Source organism: Callionymus lyra, chromosome 3 (genome assembly GCF_982586985.1).
Source record: "Callionymus lyra chromosome 3, fCalLyr1.hap1.1, whole genome shotgun sequence".
Lineage (NCBI taxonomy): Eukaryota > Metazoa > Chordata > Actinopteri > Syngnathiformes > Callionymidae > Callionymus > Callionymus lyra.
Window position 1 is genome coordinate 40,801,868 of NC_141820.1, and position 19,447 is coordinate 40,821,314.

The window sequence follows — 19,447 nt, forward strand, 5'->3', positions numbered from 1 at the left end:
TTTACCCACTGGACAAGTGTCGGTTCCGACAGCACCTTGCCCTCTCCCAGTCTTAAATGACTTAATGAAGGAGGTAAGATCTCTGTGGGGGGCACCACAAAAGACCTGCTCTCCGATACAAGCTTTCAGTGCTTGGTCAACGTTGGACATAGAGCCAGATTTAGGCTACCTCTCCATGCCTCCGCTGGAAGAGTCTGTGGCAGCGCACCTGTGCCCCTCCCTTTCTGCGGAGAAGCGGCAGCTCCCTTGGAGGGCGTGTAGGCTTACAACTAGCTTAGCTGAGTGGTCCTACAAAGCGGCAGGTCAGTCGGTGCTCATAACATTGATCTGCTCCAAGCATATCTGGCTTTCCTTCTCCGTGAGTTGGAGGGCAACGCTACACCAGAGACGTATGTTAGACCTCGCAAAGCTACGGACATCTGCCTCAACATGGCGAAAGGAGCGGCCCAAGATGCACGCAGTGATGGGGATTTCAGTAGTGACACAGCGTCATTTGTGGCTGAACCCTTTCAAATGTCGGAGAAGGTGAAGGTGAAACTGATCAATGCTCCTGTGACAATTTCGAGACATTTTGGGCTGGTTTCGACAGACAGCAGAAGGAGTCGGTGGCCCTTCATAATATCATGCCCCGCCGGACCTGCTCTCCGACACGGGAACCCTGCCAGGACCTCCATCCTCGCAGGGACTCTTCCTCCTGTGGAGGACAACGGAGCTTGTCACGCAACCAGGAGGCTGCAGCTCCAGCTAATGGAGTACAGCGGCAACCTGGTAGTAGCATGAGAGGCTGGAACACACGTCCTTTTCGCCCACCTCAGCAGCCCTCGGCTTCAGCGGTGAGGGGCCGAAAACAGCAGAGGACCTAGTTTCCTTCAGGGGGACACACCGTCGTTTAGGACTGTAATTTCGACCTCCTATAGAACGTAAAGGAAATTGAATGTACTCAGCTCTGTGCCAGCGAAAGCCCCTAAAACAGGGGTGGGCAATACATCGACCGGTCGATCTGCTGTTGCGAGTAGATCGCGTGATTTAATAAAATATTATATAAGAAAATAGTAAAGAAAGCTCAGATTGGCTGCTGTGCATGTCAATCAAATGGTTATTGCGCCGATTGGTTGACAATTTGATTGACATTCACAGCAGCCAATCTGTGCTCCCACCTCTTCCAGTGAACGCACAGCAAAGTTCATATGAATGGAGAATAAAAAGAGCAAAACGTGCAGATTTCCCGACAGTAATTTTACGCAATTCAGAAAAACTATATAGAGTTGTAAGCTTGTTTTTTTTAAATAATATATTGAACAAAATAATGCGCGTTTGATCGCTTCAGGTCTTCTCTGCGAGAGTCACAATAACATCACGTCACGCAGGTTCCAATGAAAGCGCAACAATTGCTGTTTTTCCTCATGTGATCACGTGATCGAGGATACATCCTTAAAACACACTTGTATTAATACACCATCACATGATGACTATTTGTAAATTACCTTTATCTCACGAATATAATAAGAATACACTGAAACCCAAACACGTTAAACAGTTGTGCAGGTGAGCCACAAATTCTAAGGATGTTCAGACAAAGCGATGATAATGTGAAGTTACTGATTAACAGTTTTATTCTCGTTAAACTTCATCTGAAGATGTTTTAAATTTTAAATAATCCACTGGTCGCCTCTGTAAATTCAGTATTCTTGTTAATAACCGTGTATGTAAAATATAAACATTTACACCGAAGCACATCTGAACTCATTTACAATAGTGAGATTCAAATCAGACATGTTTAAAATTAACAAATATAAACTGTTAGTTTGAATTCATGTTTTCATTTGTTTTTGTTTTTTCATGTTCACAGAAAGGAGAAATTTAAGTCTTGTGCTAACTTTAAATATGATCGACATATAGAAATGGAGGCATGGAAAGGGATGAACCCGTCTGATTTTGATGAACAAAGGAAAAGGGCTTGAATTCGTGTCAAGCACATTAATATTTTTGTGCACCATTTGGGTTCGAATGAATGACCATTTTTAGTAGGAAATCAATGCAATTCTTAGTACATATGAGTCCTGAACTTGTCTGCAGTGGAGGATGAGATTTAACACAGGCTGAAACTGAGCTTAAGACCAGGTCTCATGGACATTTTTGGAAGTTACTCTCAGAGGAAAAGTATCTTCTTATGAGGAAATATCCTCCTTACTGACTGACTCAAGTTATTTATGTAAGTCAGCATTTCTATGAAGATGATTAAATCCACACATCCTTCCATCATGACTGATTATCAGTGCATTGACTTCATTCAGTGCTAGTCATCTGAGTAAAGTATGTTCTTACTTACGTTGAGCAAATTTGATGAAGGTAGATCTTTTGAACTTGACAATTATAAAAGTAGCTCGCAAACCGAAAAAGTGTGAGCACCCCTGCCCTAAAAGATCTCATGTTGTAAGGCCAGGACAATTTTTTACATCTACTGTCAGTCTGTCAGCTTGTCTCGACAATTGGAGGAGCATGTGTGCTCTATGCCCATGGTTAAAAAAGACACTCGAGGAGGGTTAAGCATTGCAGTTTAACCAGTCACCTCCAGGACACGGGTGTCATTCAGACGACATTCTCAGACACAACTCGGCCGATTCTCTAAGGGGAGGTCACCTCCTAACTGAAGAAGGGCGCGATTCGCCAGGTGAAAGCCGAGGAGGTGAACAGCAGGGTTTTACTCAAGATATTTTCTCATTCCAAAGACAACTGCTCATTCCGTCCAATAGTGGACCTTAGAGCAATAAATATGGAATTAAAAAAGCTTCTCCTCACGCTTAGGGCATAAAGTATTTTCTGGTCATATCTAGACAACATGCTTCTGATTTCAGATTAAAAAAATCTGGTTATATCTCAAACAGAGATTTTGATAAATCACCTACACAAACTGGGTTTTGTGGTGAACTGGGAGAAGATCCCTCTGAGTCCTTCTCAGAATACACTGTATTTGGACCTCAAGCTGAACTCTGTGTCTATGAGAGCTCGTTCAAAATAACTATGACACTTCAGGGCAAGTTATGATTCTTCTTGGGTAGATGGCCGCGGCACCATCTGTGGTTCTGCTAGGTCTGCTGAAAATGAGACCTCTTCAAAGATGGTTTATAAATCATCGTGTCAATCAAATGAAGGATCTGTCCATGGTACTGTATCTGCACCATGCTTTGAAACCCTGGATTTCTGTCTGGATCTGGCCCATATGGGCGTAGGTTTAGGATGGGTTGAAAGTGTTGGACAAGGTGAGAGAAGAAAGAGCTAAGGTGATTTTGGTGGCTCCGAATTGGCCAACTCATTCATGGTTTGCAGACCTGAAGACCTTGCTGTCAGGGACGCCATGGCCGCTCCCCCTCGCGTCACGATCTGTTGACTCATTTTTCACCCAGCTCCGCAAAGTGGAAGCTGGTTGCTTGGCCCCTGAACGGGACCATCTATTGGGCGAAGGATTAACTCTGGAGGTTGTAGAGGTAATACAAAACACCAGGGCTCCCTCCACTAGGACACAATATGCCTATAAGTGAAAGGTTTTTGAGCAATGGTGCACAGAGCAGAAGGTTGATTCTTTTTGTTGCAAGATAAATAGTATTCTACTCTTCTTGCACGGCCTTCAGAAGAAGGGTTTGTCGCCATCAACACTCAAGGTTTATGTGGCGGCGTTATCAGCATGCCATGTTAGCATTGATGGAAAATCACCAGGCTCACATACTTTGGTGGCTCGTTTCCTGCAGGGCTCTCGTAGGCTGCATGGTCCAAGCTGTTCATTAACTCCATCATGTGATTTGATCACAGTTCTTGATGCATTAACAAGGGCTCCATTTTAGCCTCTTCACAGTGTGGCGCTGAAGATGTTAACTTTGAAAACAGCTTTGTTGGTTACAGTTCTGTCTGCAAAACGAGTGGGGAACTTGGCAGCTCTGTCTGTTCATGACTCTTACGCTTACGTTTCTCTCCAGATAAAAGGAAAGTATCACTGCGTCCAAATCCAGTTTTCAACCCAAAAGTATTATACTTAGCATATCTAATACAACCTTGAGATCAGGTCAGTCACTTCTCTTTGCTGGACTCTATCGTCCTCCTGGACCATATTCTGAATTATTGTCTGAGCTTCTGTGCTTAAATCAGATAAAGTGATTATTGTTGGTGACTTTAACATCCACGTGGATATGGTCCATGATAGCTTGGCTTACATGTTTAACTCTATCCTGGAGTCATTTGGTTTCTCTAAGTATGTACATGAACCGACTCACTGTTTTAAGCACACATTAGATCCTGTCCAGGAGCATACAATTCAATTCAATTCAATTCAATTTTATTTAAAGTTATCATAACAAAGTTATCTCAGGACACTTTACAGTTGAAGTTAGACTATAGTTGATTAAGGAAAAACAGATCCCAGCAATTCAACAATGAGCAATAAGCGAAACTCTGTGCAGTGAGCTATGGCGAGGAAAAACTTCCTTTTAGAAGGCAGGAACCTCGAGCGGAACCTGACTCATTGCTGACGGCCTCCTGCTTTAACCGGCTGGAAGTTAGGATAGGGGGATAGACAGATGGATAAGGAGAAGAGTGAGGGAGGATATAGTGAGAGAAAAGAGGAGAGTATGGGAGAGTCCATGGAGGTGCTGGAGAGAACTTGGAATCTGATGACGTGGTGAAGATCCTGGATCAGCAGCAGCTCTGGAGGTGGAGCCCTGGGGCTCCGGGAGAGAAAAAAAAGTGTGGGTTTAAACTGCACAGGTGATGAATGTAATGCAGAAAAGAAGGATATACAGAGCTTGTTGTCTAAAACTCCTCCAGCATTCTCAGCCTATAGCAGCTAAGATAAAAAGTTGGGTTCTAGACCATGTAGGGCTTTATAGGTTAAGCGAAGGATTTTAAATTGTATTCTAAATTATACAGGAAGCCAATGTAAGGAAGACAGCACAGGGGAAATGTGTTCGCGCCTCTTAGTCTCAGGACACGAGCTGCAGAGTTCTGAGAGACTTTTTAGAACATCCTGACAGAAGAGACTTACAATAGTCAAGCCTGGAGGTAACTAAAGCATGGATGAGTTTCTCAGCAGCATCTTAAGGAAGTAAGTGCCTGATTTTTTAAATGTTACGAAGGTGGAAGTAGGCAGTCCATGAGATTTGTTTTATGTGTGAGTTAAATGATAAGTCCTCGTCAAAGCAGACACCCAGATTCTTTACAGTGGTGCTAGTAGCAGGAGCAAGTCCATTATGTAAAGCTAGATCATTAGTTAATGATTGTCTGAGATGTTGCGGACCAACTAGTAAAACCTCAGTTTTTTCCAAGTTCAGTAGAAGGAAGTTTTTGGTCATCCAGGACTTGATATCTGTGATACAGGACTGTAGTTGTGTTAGCTGATTTCTTTCATCTGGCTTCATTGACAAGTAGAGTTGGGTGTCAACCGCATAACAGTGAAAGTTTATAGAGTGTCTTCTGATCAAGTCCTCTAGTGGGAGCATATAGATTGTGAATAGGATTGGACCAAGAACAGAACCTTGTGGGATACCATAGCTGATCTTAGTGTGTGTCGATAAGAGGTGGTTGACATGTACATAGTGCGTTCTATCCGACAAGTAAGATTTAAGCCAGTTTAGAGCAGTTCCACGTATGCCTATATGGTTTTCTAGCCTCTGTAGAAGGATTTGGTGGTCAACAGTATCAAATGCAGCACTGAGATCTAGAAGAACAAGAACTGAAACATGGCCCTGATCAGAGGCCATCAGCAGGTTGTTACTTACCTTTACCAGGGAGGTCTCCGTGCTGTGGTGTTCCTTAAAACCAGACTGAAACACCTCAAATTGATCATTGTCATGGTAACCACTTTCTCCAGAATCTTTGAAATGAAGACAAGATTAGAGATAGGTCTATAGTTAGTGAGAACCTTTGGATCAAGACTGGGATTTTTAAGCAGAGGTTTAATTACTGCAACTAAGGCACATAGCCTGATATAATTGATAAGTTAATAATGTCAAGTATGAAAGTCCTAAGGGGAACCCTTTTTTAAGTAGCAATGTGGGAATAGTATCCAGAATAAATGTTGTGGTAGTAGTCAGTCAGAATACAAGTAGTCAAACTATCTGTTTTAGTGTCTGTGTCTGTCTGTAAAGCTGCAATGATTTTATTAGAAGTATCGTGGATGTGGTGAATCTGAATTTTAGAAATAAAGACAAGATTAGAGATAGGCATATAGTTAGTGAGAACCTCTGGATCAAGAGTGGGTTTTTTAAGCAGAGATTTAATTACTGCAACTTTAAAAATCTGAGGCACATAGCCTGATGTCATTGACAAGTTAATAAAATCAAGTATGAAAGTGCTTAGTAAGGGGAACAGTTCTTTATGTAGCCATGTGGGAATAGGATCGAGACTTGAAATTACAAATGTTATTGTTTCTCCTCAGAATTCAGTTCTTTCTGACCATTGATTAATAACTTTTGATTTTATCTTAAATTACCCAGCACTACAGATCAGGAGAACTCTCAAGAGATGTCTGTCTGAAAATGCCATAACAAAATTTAAGGAAACAATTCCCTCAGTGCTAAGTAAAATGTCTAGTCTCAGTGTGTCAGGAAACTCTACACATAGTTACCAAGAAATTGATAACATTGTGGACAGGTACACAGACTTGCTACATAACACTCTTGACTTAATTGCACCACTAACTCAAAAGACTGTTAACAGAAGTAGTCGTGCTCCCTGGTATACTCAGGAAACACGTAAGTTAAAACAGGATTATAGATGATTAGAAGAAGACGAGAAGAAATGGCGTTCATCAAAAAATGATGAATTCTACCAGGACTGGCAAGTTTAAATATATACAAGGCAGCTCTACGGAAAGCCAGAGCCTGCTATTTCTCATCACTTATAGAAGCCAACAAGAATAACCCAAAGTTCACAGAGCTGACAAAGAGCCATCAGTCCATTTAGCAGTCCATCCATCCACATCCCAGTATCAGTAATTTCATGAACATTTTTAATGAAAGAATCGTAACTATTAGAGAAAAGATTCAAGACATCCGAGATTCTTCTAATAAAATCATTGCAGCTTTACAGGACACAGACACTAAAACTGATAGTTTGACTACTTTTAACCAGTTAGTTTCCTCCTCAAAATCCACAACATTTCTTCTGGATACTATTCCCACATGGCTACTTAAAAAAGGGTTCCCCTTACTTAGGACTTTCATACTTGACATTATTAACTTATCAATAATATCAGGCTATGTGCCTTAGTTGCAGTAATTAAACCTCTGCTTAAAAAGCCCACTCTTGATCCAAAGGTTCTCACTATAGACCTATCTCTAATCTTGTCTTCAGTTCAAAGATTCTGGAGAAAGTGGTTACCATGACAATGATCAATTTGAGCACCCCAGCACAATGAATGCCCTGCTTAAAGTAAGGAACAACCTGCTAATGGCCTCTGATCAGGGCCATGTTTTAGTTCTTGTTCATTTGACACTGTTGACCAACAAATCTTTCTACAGAGATAAGGAAAACATATAGGCATACGTGGAACTGCTCTAAACTGGTTTAAATCCTATCTGTCAGATAGAAAGAACTATGTACATATCAACCACCTCTCAGCGGCACACACTAACGTCAGCTATAGTGTCCCACATCGTTCTGTTCTTGGTCCAATCCTATTCACAATCTATATGCTCCCACTAGGGGACTTGTTCAGAAGACACTCCATAAACTTTTACTATTATGGTGATGACACCCAACTCTACTTGTCAATGAAGCCAGATGAAAGAAATCAGCTAACACAACTACAATCCTGTATTACAGATATTGAGTCCTGGATGACCAAAAACTTCCTATTACTGAACTCAGACAAAACTGAGGTTCTACTAGTTGGCCCACAACGTGTCAGACAATCGTTAACTAATGATCTAGCTTTCCAAAATGGACTTCTCCCTGCTGGTAGCACCACTGTAAATAATCTGTGTGTCTGCTTTGACTAGGACTTATCATTCAACTTACACATACACCGAGTTTCGTATCAGGCACTTCTTTCCTTTGGATGCTGCTTAGAAACGAATCCATGCTTTTGTTACCTCCAGGCTGGACTATTGTAACTCTTCTGTCAGGATGTTCTAAAAAGTCTCTCAGAACTCTTCAGCTCATTCAGAACACCCTCTCTATGTTTAAAAACCTTACTTTTCGATAAAACCTATAATTAGGACTGACTCGGGCTCTGTCTGGATCAGCCCTTTTTTCCCCTTAAGGTGCTATAGGCTTAGATTGCTGGATACGTTTTAGACACCAAGCTCTGTATATCCTTCCCTTTCTGCATTACAATCATACATTCTGTGCAGTTTAAACCCACACTTTTTTTCTCTCCCAGAGCCCCAGGGCTCCACCTCCAGAGCTGCTGCTGATCCAGGACCTCCACCATGTCATTGGATCCTGAGTTCTCTCCAGCACCTTCATGGACTCTTCTATACTGTCCTCTTTTCTCTCACTGGATCCTCCCTCACTCTTTTCTCTGTCCATCTGTCTACCCCCTCAATCCTTCTTTCCAGCTGGTCACAGCAGGAGGCCTTCAACAATCAGTCTGGTTCTGCTCAGGTGTTCTGCCTTTTGAAAGGAAGTTTTTCCTCGCTATCGCCACACTGTGCTTTACTCATTATTGAGTTGCTGGGATCTGTTTTTCCTTTCTCAACTATAGTCTTACTTCAACTGTTAAGTGTCTTGAGATAACTGTGTTATGAAAATACACTTTAAATTAAATTGAATTGAATCGAAAATATCTAAAGGGAAATATCGCATCGTTTTCCTAATCTAAACCCCTGGACCTTCCATACAGTACTCGCGACTGCGCATGGCTACATTGTTAGGTGAAAGAAAAAAATATTGCATTAATATCGATATCATAATTCAAGACACCAATATCGAATATTGCATTTATTTCCAATAACATGCAGCCCTTGTTTTGGGTGTAATCCAATTTGCTTGACCACAATGATTTACATGTTAATTATTGCTTCTGTTCAAGGGAGACCACTAACCTTTGTTTGCACCATTTGAGACAATTTCATTCTAGTTCATTCTGAACTTATTTCTTATCTTTTGGATAACCAATAACTGACGATTGAGCATAAAAGATGTGACCGAAACTAAGAGAAATTGGGCATGTGATGAGAGGTTTCCCTATCACTCTCCTTGTAAGTAAAATGTATACTCTAATTGTGACTTTGACCCAATTCTGATCTGTTCTCTGAGTTTTAGTTTTAAGTCAGTTTCCTAACCTGACACATTGGTAACCTGTTAAAAAATGTTCATAATAAATAGGTTTGATATGATAGAAGTTCACACGTTTCAATGAATGAATAGTAAGTAAGGCTAAAGCTGTTATTGGGTGGCATTTCTGGTGTGACAAGCCCAGAGTTGTATATAAAACACAGGGTGGGTGGAGAGCGAGAATGGAGAAGCCACTCTTTACGTCTCTGTCTCTTGACTCCTTCGTGCAACGACGCTATTTCCATGTAGTCTGTCCCCTGTATGATGCTTCAACTCCATCTAGTGCGGTCTTCAGCAAGAGTCTCCCAGTTGGCATAGTCAATGTTACCGTGAAGGAGAGTGGCCTTCAGTAGTTTGGAGTCAGGTTGCGGGCATTCTCCTGACGCTGCGATGCAGACGTAGATGCTCACAGGACTTCCCTTCAAGCAGGCAAGCACAGAAGATCCTGTCAGTTGTGCCATGAGATGGTAAAAAGCCGGACTGTGACTCTGGTAGGACTTCCTCAGCAACAGCTAGGAGTCTGTTTAGTAGAATGCATGCAAGAATCTTCCCGGTGATGCTAAGGAGGGAGATGCCGCGATAATTTCCACACACAGATCCCCCCTTCCTGAAGATGGTGATGACAGTAGATGGATGATTCAGGAGCACCTAAAAGTGTTCTTTCCACCTATCAAGGATGGCTTTATCTTTTGTAAGGTTGTTTTTTCCGTCAGCAGTCAGGAGGGTGTTTGTACCTCCACGGCGAGGACCATAGATTTCCTTTGTTGCAGCATCGAAGCGCTGGGGGTCTCTGCTGTCAGCGTAAGACTGGATCTCCTTTACTTCATCTTGCCAGAGATTCTTCAACTTTCGGAACCTTCTATGGCACTCCTGCTTTGCCTTCTGGAAGCATTGCAGGCTAGCACAGCTAGGACGATTCTCCCATGCGAAGCTGGTAGATCTCTTCCAACTGCATATTCTTCAGCCTTGTTGATGGTGCTGGTTGCTGTTGCGCTGGTGGTAGAAATCTGTGAGATGGTTTATGTAGCCTTCCCTTACTTCAGGGATCTTCAGCTCTGCAACATTGAACCAACGTCCCTTCTTTGCTGGTCTGTTGTGGCGGGGAAGATTACGCAGTCGGAGTCTGAGGTGACTTATGAGGAGCCTGTGACCTGTCTAGCAGTCATCTGCACAGGGGATGCTGCGGGTCACAATGACATCACTACGGTCACGTGATTGGGTGAGGATGTAGTTAAGGATGGTCCAGAGTCTGTGACATGACCGAATCTGGCATTGAAGTCTCAGAGCACAAAAAGCTTATTTCTGCTGGGCACAGCTTGGATGGTACTGTTCAGGGTAGGATAGAATGACTCCTTGAGGTCATCCTCAGAGTCAGGTGGTTGATGTCAGGAAGTGGCACACGTAGAGACATGAGACGTTTGTGTATGGCGGTTGGGACAAGGAAATAGTGATACACGATCGAGGTCTTGACCGCAAAACCAACACGATGGATCCGCCCCTCTTCAACATCTTTCCCTTTCCAGAAAAAAGCGTTGTTGGCTCCAACTTCAGAGAGACTTCCCTCTCCCGCAAGTCTTGTTTCAGATAGGGCAGCAATTTCAATGTTAAAAACAATCAGTCATCGTGATCTACAAGGGTCCTCACATTCCAAGCTCCCACCTTGAAAGGGTTCGGTTTCAGTTTTCTTGGTTATTGACCGCAGAAGTAGGTCCCCACTGGCCACGGTCTGCCAGTCAGGAAGAAATATGGTGGCCGATGTGTACCTCACCTTTTGTAAGGGTTTCTTCATTTGGAGTGGGCTGCTAAACTCCTAAATAGGCCAGCCCAGTCACGCCTGTAGTTGCCAAACTATAGTCTTCATGAGTAAAACAACCTTCACGCAGGCACCCCCAGTGTCACATGTTTTAAGTACCTACAAAGAAGACACTAAATATATCTAACTGTGAAAGACAGGAAAATATTAGACAATTTCGTTAAATAACCTGAAATAGCAAATAAACAATGTAAAAGGTGAAACAAAACAATGATGTTGGCACCTTCACCTGTGACAATGTTGGGGAATGAAAAATGTATTCTTAAGTTTGTAAATAACTTCATATCCACATATTTAAATGCAGACACTTGCATCTGTTGATTTTAAACCAATGTTGTACATTTAAGGGCAACTAATATATTGATTGAAGTGTCTCCTAAATTGATCCTGGACCTATATTGTACTCATTACTATGTCTTTTTTCACAAAAGTAAGTTTGTAAAGTAAAGTAAAGTTTATTTGTAAAGTGCCTTTCAAGGCCAGGGTCACAAAGTGCTTAAACAATCAAAAACAATAAAAAGCTCAAATACATGCTTTAAAAGTTTAAACGTTTAAAATTCACATTAGAAAAGGCGCTTAAGCCCCGCCCACTGGTAACACAGTTTTTTGTCAAGCTCAAGTCTTTTGTAAAGAACAATATTGTTTTTACCTCTATGGGTGAGATTTCCAGGGTATGAAACATTCCCCTGAAGAACTGCTTTCTCTTTAGTCTGAGCAACAGAGGGGCCTAAAAAAGTACAATTTTTTTTTAATAAAACCATATTACTGTGTAAAACATGAAACATAAAACATTGATATCCAGTGAAAATGTATTTATTAGAATGATTTCTGAAGCCTTACAACCCAATCATAATATCAAGCATGGAGATACATATTCAATAATAACAAGATAACTAGAGCGCACACAAAGTTCACAACACAACAACCATTATATTTAAACAATATTCAGCCAGTGAAAATATAGAGGTAGACTCACATGATTTTGATCGGGTCATTTTTTTGGCTTTTGCATGTCGAAGCTCTCGCAACATCCTGTTAGTATCTTGGTATGAATACAGCTTGAGAAACAGAACTGTGTAGATTACTAAAGAGATGGCCCCTCCAACTGAGACACACAAAAAGAAGAATTACAGGCCAAATGCCTTCAGGCAGAATTAAAAAATATCCTAACTGATGAATACTTATTTTAAGAAATGCAACAGTTTTGATCAAAAAAATTTAGGACGGGGGAATGTCGATGCATAGTTACATACCTGGAGTTATTGAGCTCATAGTCAGCACAGTTGCACATGGAAAAATCAGGACCGCCAGTAGATTGAAAATATTAAGAATGAGTCCAGTGTTTTCTGTAATAGAGCCCTTGAGAGAAAGGATGAATTAAAATGATACATCAAATTCAAATTGTAAGTGTTTTTCAACTTCATTAATTAGGGAAAATATAATCATTTGAACTCACAAGCGATAGGCGCCTCTGTGTGTACAAAGTTATCAAGATGAACACATTTGACACTGCAATGAAAGAAGATACACCGTTACCGGTAGTATAGCAATTTAACTTTTCACATTTACTTCATAATACTATACCAATAATTAGGCAGGTGGAAGGCCAGCTGTACGGGTCTTTAAAAAATAGAGAGACTACTTGGATAGGATCTACGAGAATGCCGTACCTAAATAAAAAAGAAACAAAATTAGATACACATAACATAGATACACATAAATGTTGCTATCTTTGTTTGTTTTTCAAATGTCAACATCATGTTGTGCTGAGCTTTTAGCAACTGTATTAGCAAATATGATGGGTGCTTTATGACTTGACCTTTACGGTCTCTGGGTCCATATATGTTGTAGTATCCCTTGTGTTCTGCGTCGGGTTTAGGTGAACAACCTCCCCAGCTTCCAAAAATACATATGCAGTGGCAGAGGTCCTTCACCTTGACCCAGAAGCAACAAGATTTAAAATATTTTTTGTGTATAAGAAAACTGTACTAACTTGATAATGTTCTCCAAAAAAAGGCGTGCATTGCTCAGCACCTATAGGTAGAAAAGGAAGGAATAAAAAAAATGTCACTCACTTTGAATATACAGTGGATATAAAAAGTCTACAAAGCCCTGTTCTATTGCCAGGTTTCAGTGATGTAAAAAGAATAGACAAAAGATTTTAGAAATAATATTTTTCTACCTTTAATGTGACCTATGAGATGTACAACGCAATTGAAAAACAACTGAAAACTTTAAAGGGGAAAATATAAAATAAAAAACTTAAAATAAGCTGGTTGCATAAATATGCACACAATTAAACTAATACTTTGTTGCAGCCCCTTTGGTTAATTTTATTGGGTAGGAGCCTATCACTTTGGCACATCTTGATGTGGCAATATTTGCCCACTCTTCAAAACCGCTCCTGTCTGTTAATGTCTGCCTTTAAGACTGTCCCTATGGAAGACCTGATGTAAAAGATAAAATCAATCAAAATCATTATTTAAATTGACTGAAAGACAACATTAGCATTTTAATGTTGCAACTTCAAACTTTGCCGTCTGTCTTTTTGGATAAAACAATCACACGCACTCATACTTACAGACAATTCCCCAAGTTCCCAATCAACTACTGTATGTTTTAAACATGTTAAGCACAATCACTTTTGTTTGTGCATTTAAAGCAAAGTTCAGCAGTTTTATGTTCCTACACTAAACATTATCAACCACCCCCTATGTCAACACAAAATAGAACATACAAATTGAATTATCTTGATGAACATAGATTATTTTTTCTATTTTTTTTTTTAATCTACAATAATCTCATCATACTAAAAGGTTTTTGCACACTTAATTTATGTTATCAAACACTGAGTCATATCTTGCATTTGAAAAAAAAGATAGATGCTATTAATGAAACCTGAGGTCTATTCTAAACTAATGTCTTACAGATCAATTTCAAATGTTTTTCTAGTAAGGGAAACTAAACATTGTGTGAGATATTGCTGTTGCTTAGTTGTAGAAGGCAACACCAAGTAAAGCATTCATAATGCATGATAGCAAAAATACTTAAAATTGAATTAAACAGTACACAAAGAAAAAGGTTAATTTGATGTACCTTTGTCTATGTTACAAAAATATCGTGAGATATCATGATAAAACTCTTTTTTTTTCACTCACCAGCATAACAACACACCAATTCAGAATCCCTCTGTAGTTACTGTATCCACTTGCAGAACTAAGAAGGGACTCCTGTAGAATATGGCAGCTTAAAAACAAGAAGAACCCAATTAAATCCATGACACACTACAAAAACGTATTTAAATGAAGAAGAGTGTTTCTTTGTTTAATTTTGTGAATTCTGTATTCCACATTTTTGCTTAATATTCTAAACCTTCCTTTTTGTGATATGTATTTAAAAATATCCATTTAAAATTCTATTTTGGCAGATAAGTAGATGGTTGCAGTTCACCTACACACACCTGTATATTTAATTCACCCTCCTGGGGATATTTAAAGACTATTGTTAAGCTAAAGTGTCATTAAAATCAAATTCTTCTTTGCTCCATTATTGTTTGAAATCAAATCAATTTAAATGAATGCTAAATCTAGAGTAGGTTGGTTTGGGTGCCAAAATTGTTGATCCTCTTCCATGCACAAAGAACACACAAGTTGGTAACATGGAACATTTTAGTTTTATTTAGCACAATAATAAACATACACAACACGCTCTGTACACGCGCTCCATAAGACATAACATAACTGCATCATAGAGCCTACATGAACTGCATTGTGTTCAGGGATGAATAGTCTCTCCTATTGACTATTTTTCAGCTATCATAGTTTTGAATTATAGGGTCCCTGCTATCACATGTTGTTAAATAATAACATTTGCATAAATTAATCAACTACAGGCTTCTGAAGTGCTGCAATAAATTAAGCATGATGAATTGATCATGTGGCCCCACTTTTAATTCTAAAACATTTTTTTGCAAACCCTAATGGCAGATGGATAGACGTAAGAGTGCACTATGGGTGCATTACACTCAACCAACACCAGGGAGGGCAGTCTGTGACAGATGCAACAATGGGAAAAAACTAAAGTACTTCAAACTTGTGGTCCCATCTTAGGATTCATCACCCTGAGTTGTATGAAACGGCACAGGTGAAAGGGGCACCTTACTAATTGATTCCACAATCAATTCTACAATGATTTCACAATCAGTTCTCTGCACTTTGTTGCATTTACTTTATAAAACTTCAGGAAGCTTTATTTATTTATTTATTTTATGTTCACTGAAATTCATTAGAAATGATGCTGATGCTGGGAACTCAAGAAAACTGCACTTTTTGTTTTGTTGTTATTTTTAAAACAAATGATGTTGATGTTCTATGATGTTTAATAAAAAATATGCTTAAAGCCATTTTAAAAAATATTGATGCCAATATATTAACTTTTACTGCAAATGAATATCAGCTCCAAATATCGGTTATCGGCCTCCTTAACTACTAATAATCGGTATCGGCCATGAAGAACCATATCGGTCTATCTCTACTGTACATTTCCAATATTCCAATCGAGGCACAATTTCAAAGTGTCCCCTTAATTTTACCCCAGGTAGGTAAGGTTAGTCTTCAGCTAGCTCTTCAGGAAACAAAATATTACAATATTATAAATTGTGATATGCTGTGACAATGTGGGAACAAAGATGTATATTGTAGTATTGCTCAAGAGCTCTGACGTTTGAGAATTTACAGACTGAATCTCTGTTTACAATATCGTAACTGCTTTCATTTGTTTTAAAAAACAAAAATGTCAGAAAATCATTTAATTTATTTTAGCTGTGGAAGGTTTCATGTCTGCTGCTACCTAGCAGCTTATATTTATTTGTAACACAAAAATGAACACAAAGTGAAAAATACACGTAGTAATTATTTGCATATGTATTGTAAATAATTATAAAGTAATTATTATTTTTCACACACTATTTTGAAATATAAGACCATTATTTACATTTAGCTAAAGTTATAATTAATTCAGAGTAAACTAATTATAGCCTATTTAAATTGTTGTTTTCGTGTTTGCTGTTATTATTGTTAGAATTTTTATTATACATTTTACCTGAGGTCATCTGTCCCCTCTTCCATCGCAATTCTGTGCTTTCTTCTGAATGGTTGATTTTGATGCTTTACTAGTCCAGCGACCTTTTCCTCTTCCTCATTGGGAATTTCAAATGTAGGAATTTCCCGTGTTTTCTCATTAATCGGACACTGCCGTGAATTCGAGACAGAATCGTACGTCTTACTTCCATTTTTTTGCTGCTTCACACCGGGTATCGACGCCCTCCTCTGGCGGGTTACCAGCCCTCTCGTGTCGTTCATTTCTACTGCTGCGCAAACTTAGAATTATCTTCCAGACATCACCGATCATAGGCACGACTCAGCTCAATATATAACGGTCAGTAAGATAAAGAAGGTTGCTACACAACCATAAACTCTCAAAACACTGTGCTAAAAGCTCAAGGTACGTTTTTTAGCTTACGCGTTGCCAGGTTTTGCCTTGTCTCAAATCCCCCTTTTGTGATTCCTTCCGGGTTGCCTTTTTCTCCTTTTTCCTTTCAGGAGAGCATATATGCACTGTTAATAAATGGGAAATTACAAAAATCTAGAAAATAAACATGCAAAAGCCACATCAATGCAATATAAAAGCTTGCTGGGAACACAAAAACATACATTATATATATATATATATATATATATATATATATATATATATATATATATATATATATATATATACTGTATATCAGTGGCGGGCCGTGCATTTCACACCTAGGCCTTCACTGGTGTCCAACATGAACTAATCCACCTCTTAATGCCATCATTATGACTCCACGGCTATAGAAACCATCAATATTTCACAGAAATGCAGTATAATAATAATAATAATCTCTATTTATATAGGTCTCTTTGACAGCCATTCACACATACTGATGGGAGTAGGCTGCATACACGCGCCAAGTCTGCCATCAGGAGCAATCAGTGTCTTGCTCAAGTGTCTGGAGCTGGGATTGAACCTGCAACCTTTTGGACTGCAGGCACCCACTCTACCATCTGAGCTATGACGCCCAAGATGTTGTAGTACAGAAAAGTATCTAGTGTAGCAAGAAAGAATGTCATTACTAAAGCAAGAAACCCAATTAGGACAATTGAACAAGTCTTTTTTCACTGTAGCCACAGCTGCCATACATACATCATCTCTAGCAGAAACATCAATATTAACCTCATTAAATGACAAAAATATTAAAACGTTTAAATAAAATGCATTACTCACCAAAACTACTGATTATTTGTAAGCAAAGTCCATCCTTTCTTTCCTCAAGAAGAGTTACTCTGTTGTACAGTTTATCTGTTTCAGTTCCAACAATAAGTCCCTTTCTATCGCCATGGAGGATAATGCTGTAGGTCTAGTCTGTCCAGTCGTGTTTCTGGAGTAAGCTTTGATTCGCTTCAGGGCAGAGAATCTTCGACAGAAGCAGTGACACCGGGATGGTCATCGCTCGTAGTTGCTGACTCGAAAGTGGCAACAAACCCTCTTCCCGGCTGGGACAGACTTGCTAGCTTCGGAGTCTGCCGACCGTTCTTCACAATGTCCAGTTTTTGGAAAAGTCCGTCTTGAAAATGGTTTTGTGAGCATAAGTGCGACCAAATCAATGTCTTCTCCTCGGTCAGCCATTGTTAAAAAAGTTATGAAATCCTCTCGCAAAATATTTTAGTTCGCGCCGCTAGCTATAGATGCTTTGCTGGCTCTGACGAGTATTTCTCTGAACATCCAATCAAAGGACGTGAAAATGCCGACGTCACAGGACGCCAGCTAGAAGGCCTTGGTGTTGCCAACTAGAACTCTGATTGGTTGAAGCAACAGCGTCATTGCCACTTACTTTAAACTACAGACGCCAGCACTGTCGATTCTGAAGGGGTCGAGGCAGATTTTTGACCCTGGCAACAAATGATGACTAAAATATGATTGGATAAAACCTCTAAAATAAACATACACTAGTGGAAGCAGCGCAACCAAGAGAAAAGCTATGAAATGAAGAGAAAGACTATTGGAAATAATTGAATACTAATAATATTATATAATTATATAATATTATATATAATAATATTCATGGAAAAAATATATTAAAACATAAGTCAGTGATTCTGTCTGATAGTGTTTAGGCCAGCAGAGATGGCCTTGCTGGCCCTGACAGTCCACCACTGAGTCAGTCCTAACTATGGGCTTTATCAAAAAGTACAGTTTTATGATTACTCTTAAACATAGGATGTCTGTCCTCCGGACTGAAGCCGGTATTTGGTTCCACAAAAGAGGGGCTTGAAAACTGAAAGCCCTGGCTCCATATCTACAGTTAGAGATTTGGGCTATAACTAATAGGTCTGTTTTTAAGGAGCATAACATATTAGAGGGCTGACATGTTTGGATCGGACATGTGATGTTTGTTGGTTCTAGGCCATGTAAAGCTTTTTTTAGGCATCCTGACAGAAGAAAGTTACAGTAGTCCAGGTAACTGAAGCAAGTAAATGGCTATTTTTTTAATGTTGCAAGTAGGCAGTCTGTGAGATTTGTTTTACGTGTGAGTTAAATGAGTTTGGATGGATGGGTCTATTAGCATTTGTGCTCTCCATCTGCTTTTCTGCTCGTTGATGGTGCTGTTCAGAGGATTACCGTCATCATCCATGATGGACAGTAGTTGGGCAGACAGACAGAAGGACAGACATACAGAAAAACTTTACTGATCCTTCTGGAGATCTCATTCGGGAAATTGTTTATTGTTTTGTTTTTGAGTGATCTCCTCTCTCCAACCTGTTGACACTCCTTGGACACATTCCCAACCCAACACACCACATAAACTGTAAAACATTCAGAGGAGTTTCCTGCAGATGTGGAATGATTGGAGCCTCCTAAGAAAGGCCTCTGGCTCTTTTTTAGGGAATGCGTTCCATTCCCCAAAAAAGACAGGAAGTCTTCCACAGGGTTGGTACTTTCCCCAGCTGTAGAATGAGGTTAAAGACATGCCGGGTAGACTCAGCTAGTTCAGCAGCTCAGGTGTTTAGCAGCTGAGTAGACACCAGGAGCCTGGACGAATCTTCTTAATAAGTATATCGCAGACCTGGAGTGAGGTGATGCTGGGAAGCGGCTCTGATATTATCAAAACAGGCTAGAACAACAGCGACACCTTGCTTATTCTGTTGATTTAAATTTATATCAGTTGTGGAGCTAGATTCTTTAACTAAGAGGTTGCAATGTAGATAGAAATTTAAATAGTTCCTAAAAATCAAGCCCTATTGTAGGCCACAGTGCAATTTTAGAAGCAGAAGATCTTGT

At 39.7% G+C, this 19,447-nt stretch overlaps 1 protein-coding gene across 1 annotated transcript in view; it reads right to left on the reverse strand.

Moving 5' to 3' along the window:
- dgat1a (diacylglycerol O-acyltransferase 1a) overlaps nt 1-16,581 on the reverse strand; it is a 37,490-nt gene extending 20,909 nt beyond the window's left edge. Inside the window, exons 1-8 of the mRNA XM_087788006.1 lie at nt 16,181-16,581; nt 14,239-14,326; nt 13,074-13,114; nt 12,665-12,750; nt 12,537-12,589; nt 12,334-12,439; nt 12,057-12,185; nt 11,730-11,807 (exon numbers count right to left, since the gene is read on the reverse strand). Coding sequence (XP_087644132.1) covers nt 11,730-11,807; nt 12,057-12,185; nt 12,334-12,439; nt 12,537-12,589; nt 12,665-12,750; nt 13,074-13,114; nt 14,239-14,326; nt 16,181-16,440 — 841 coding nt within the window. The 5' untranslated portion in view covers nt 16,441-16,581. The remainder of the gene's footprint in view (nt 1-11,729; nt 11,808-12,056; nt 12,186-12,333; nt 12,440-12,536; nt 12,590-12,664; nt 12,751-13,073; nt 13,115-14,238; nt 14,327-16,180) is intronic.
- Nucleotides 16,582-19,447: the final 2,866 nt, after the last annotated feature.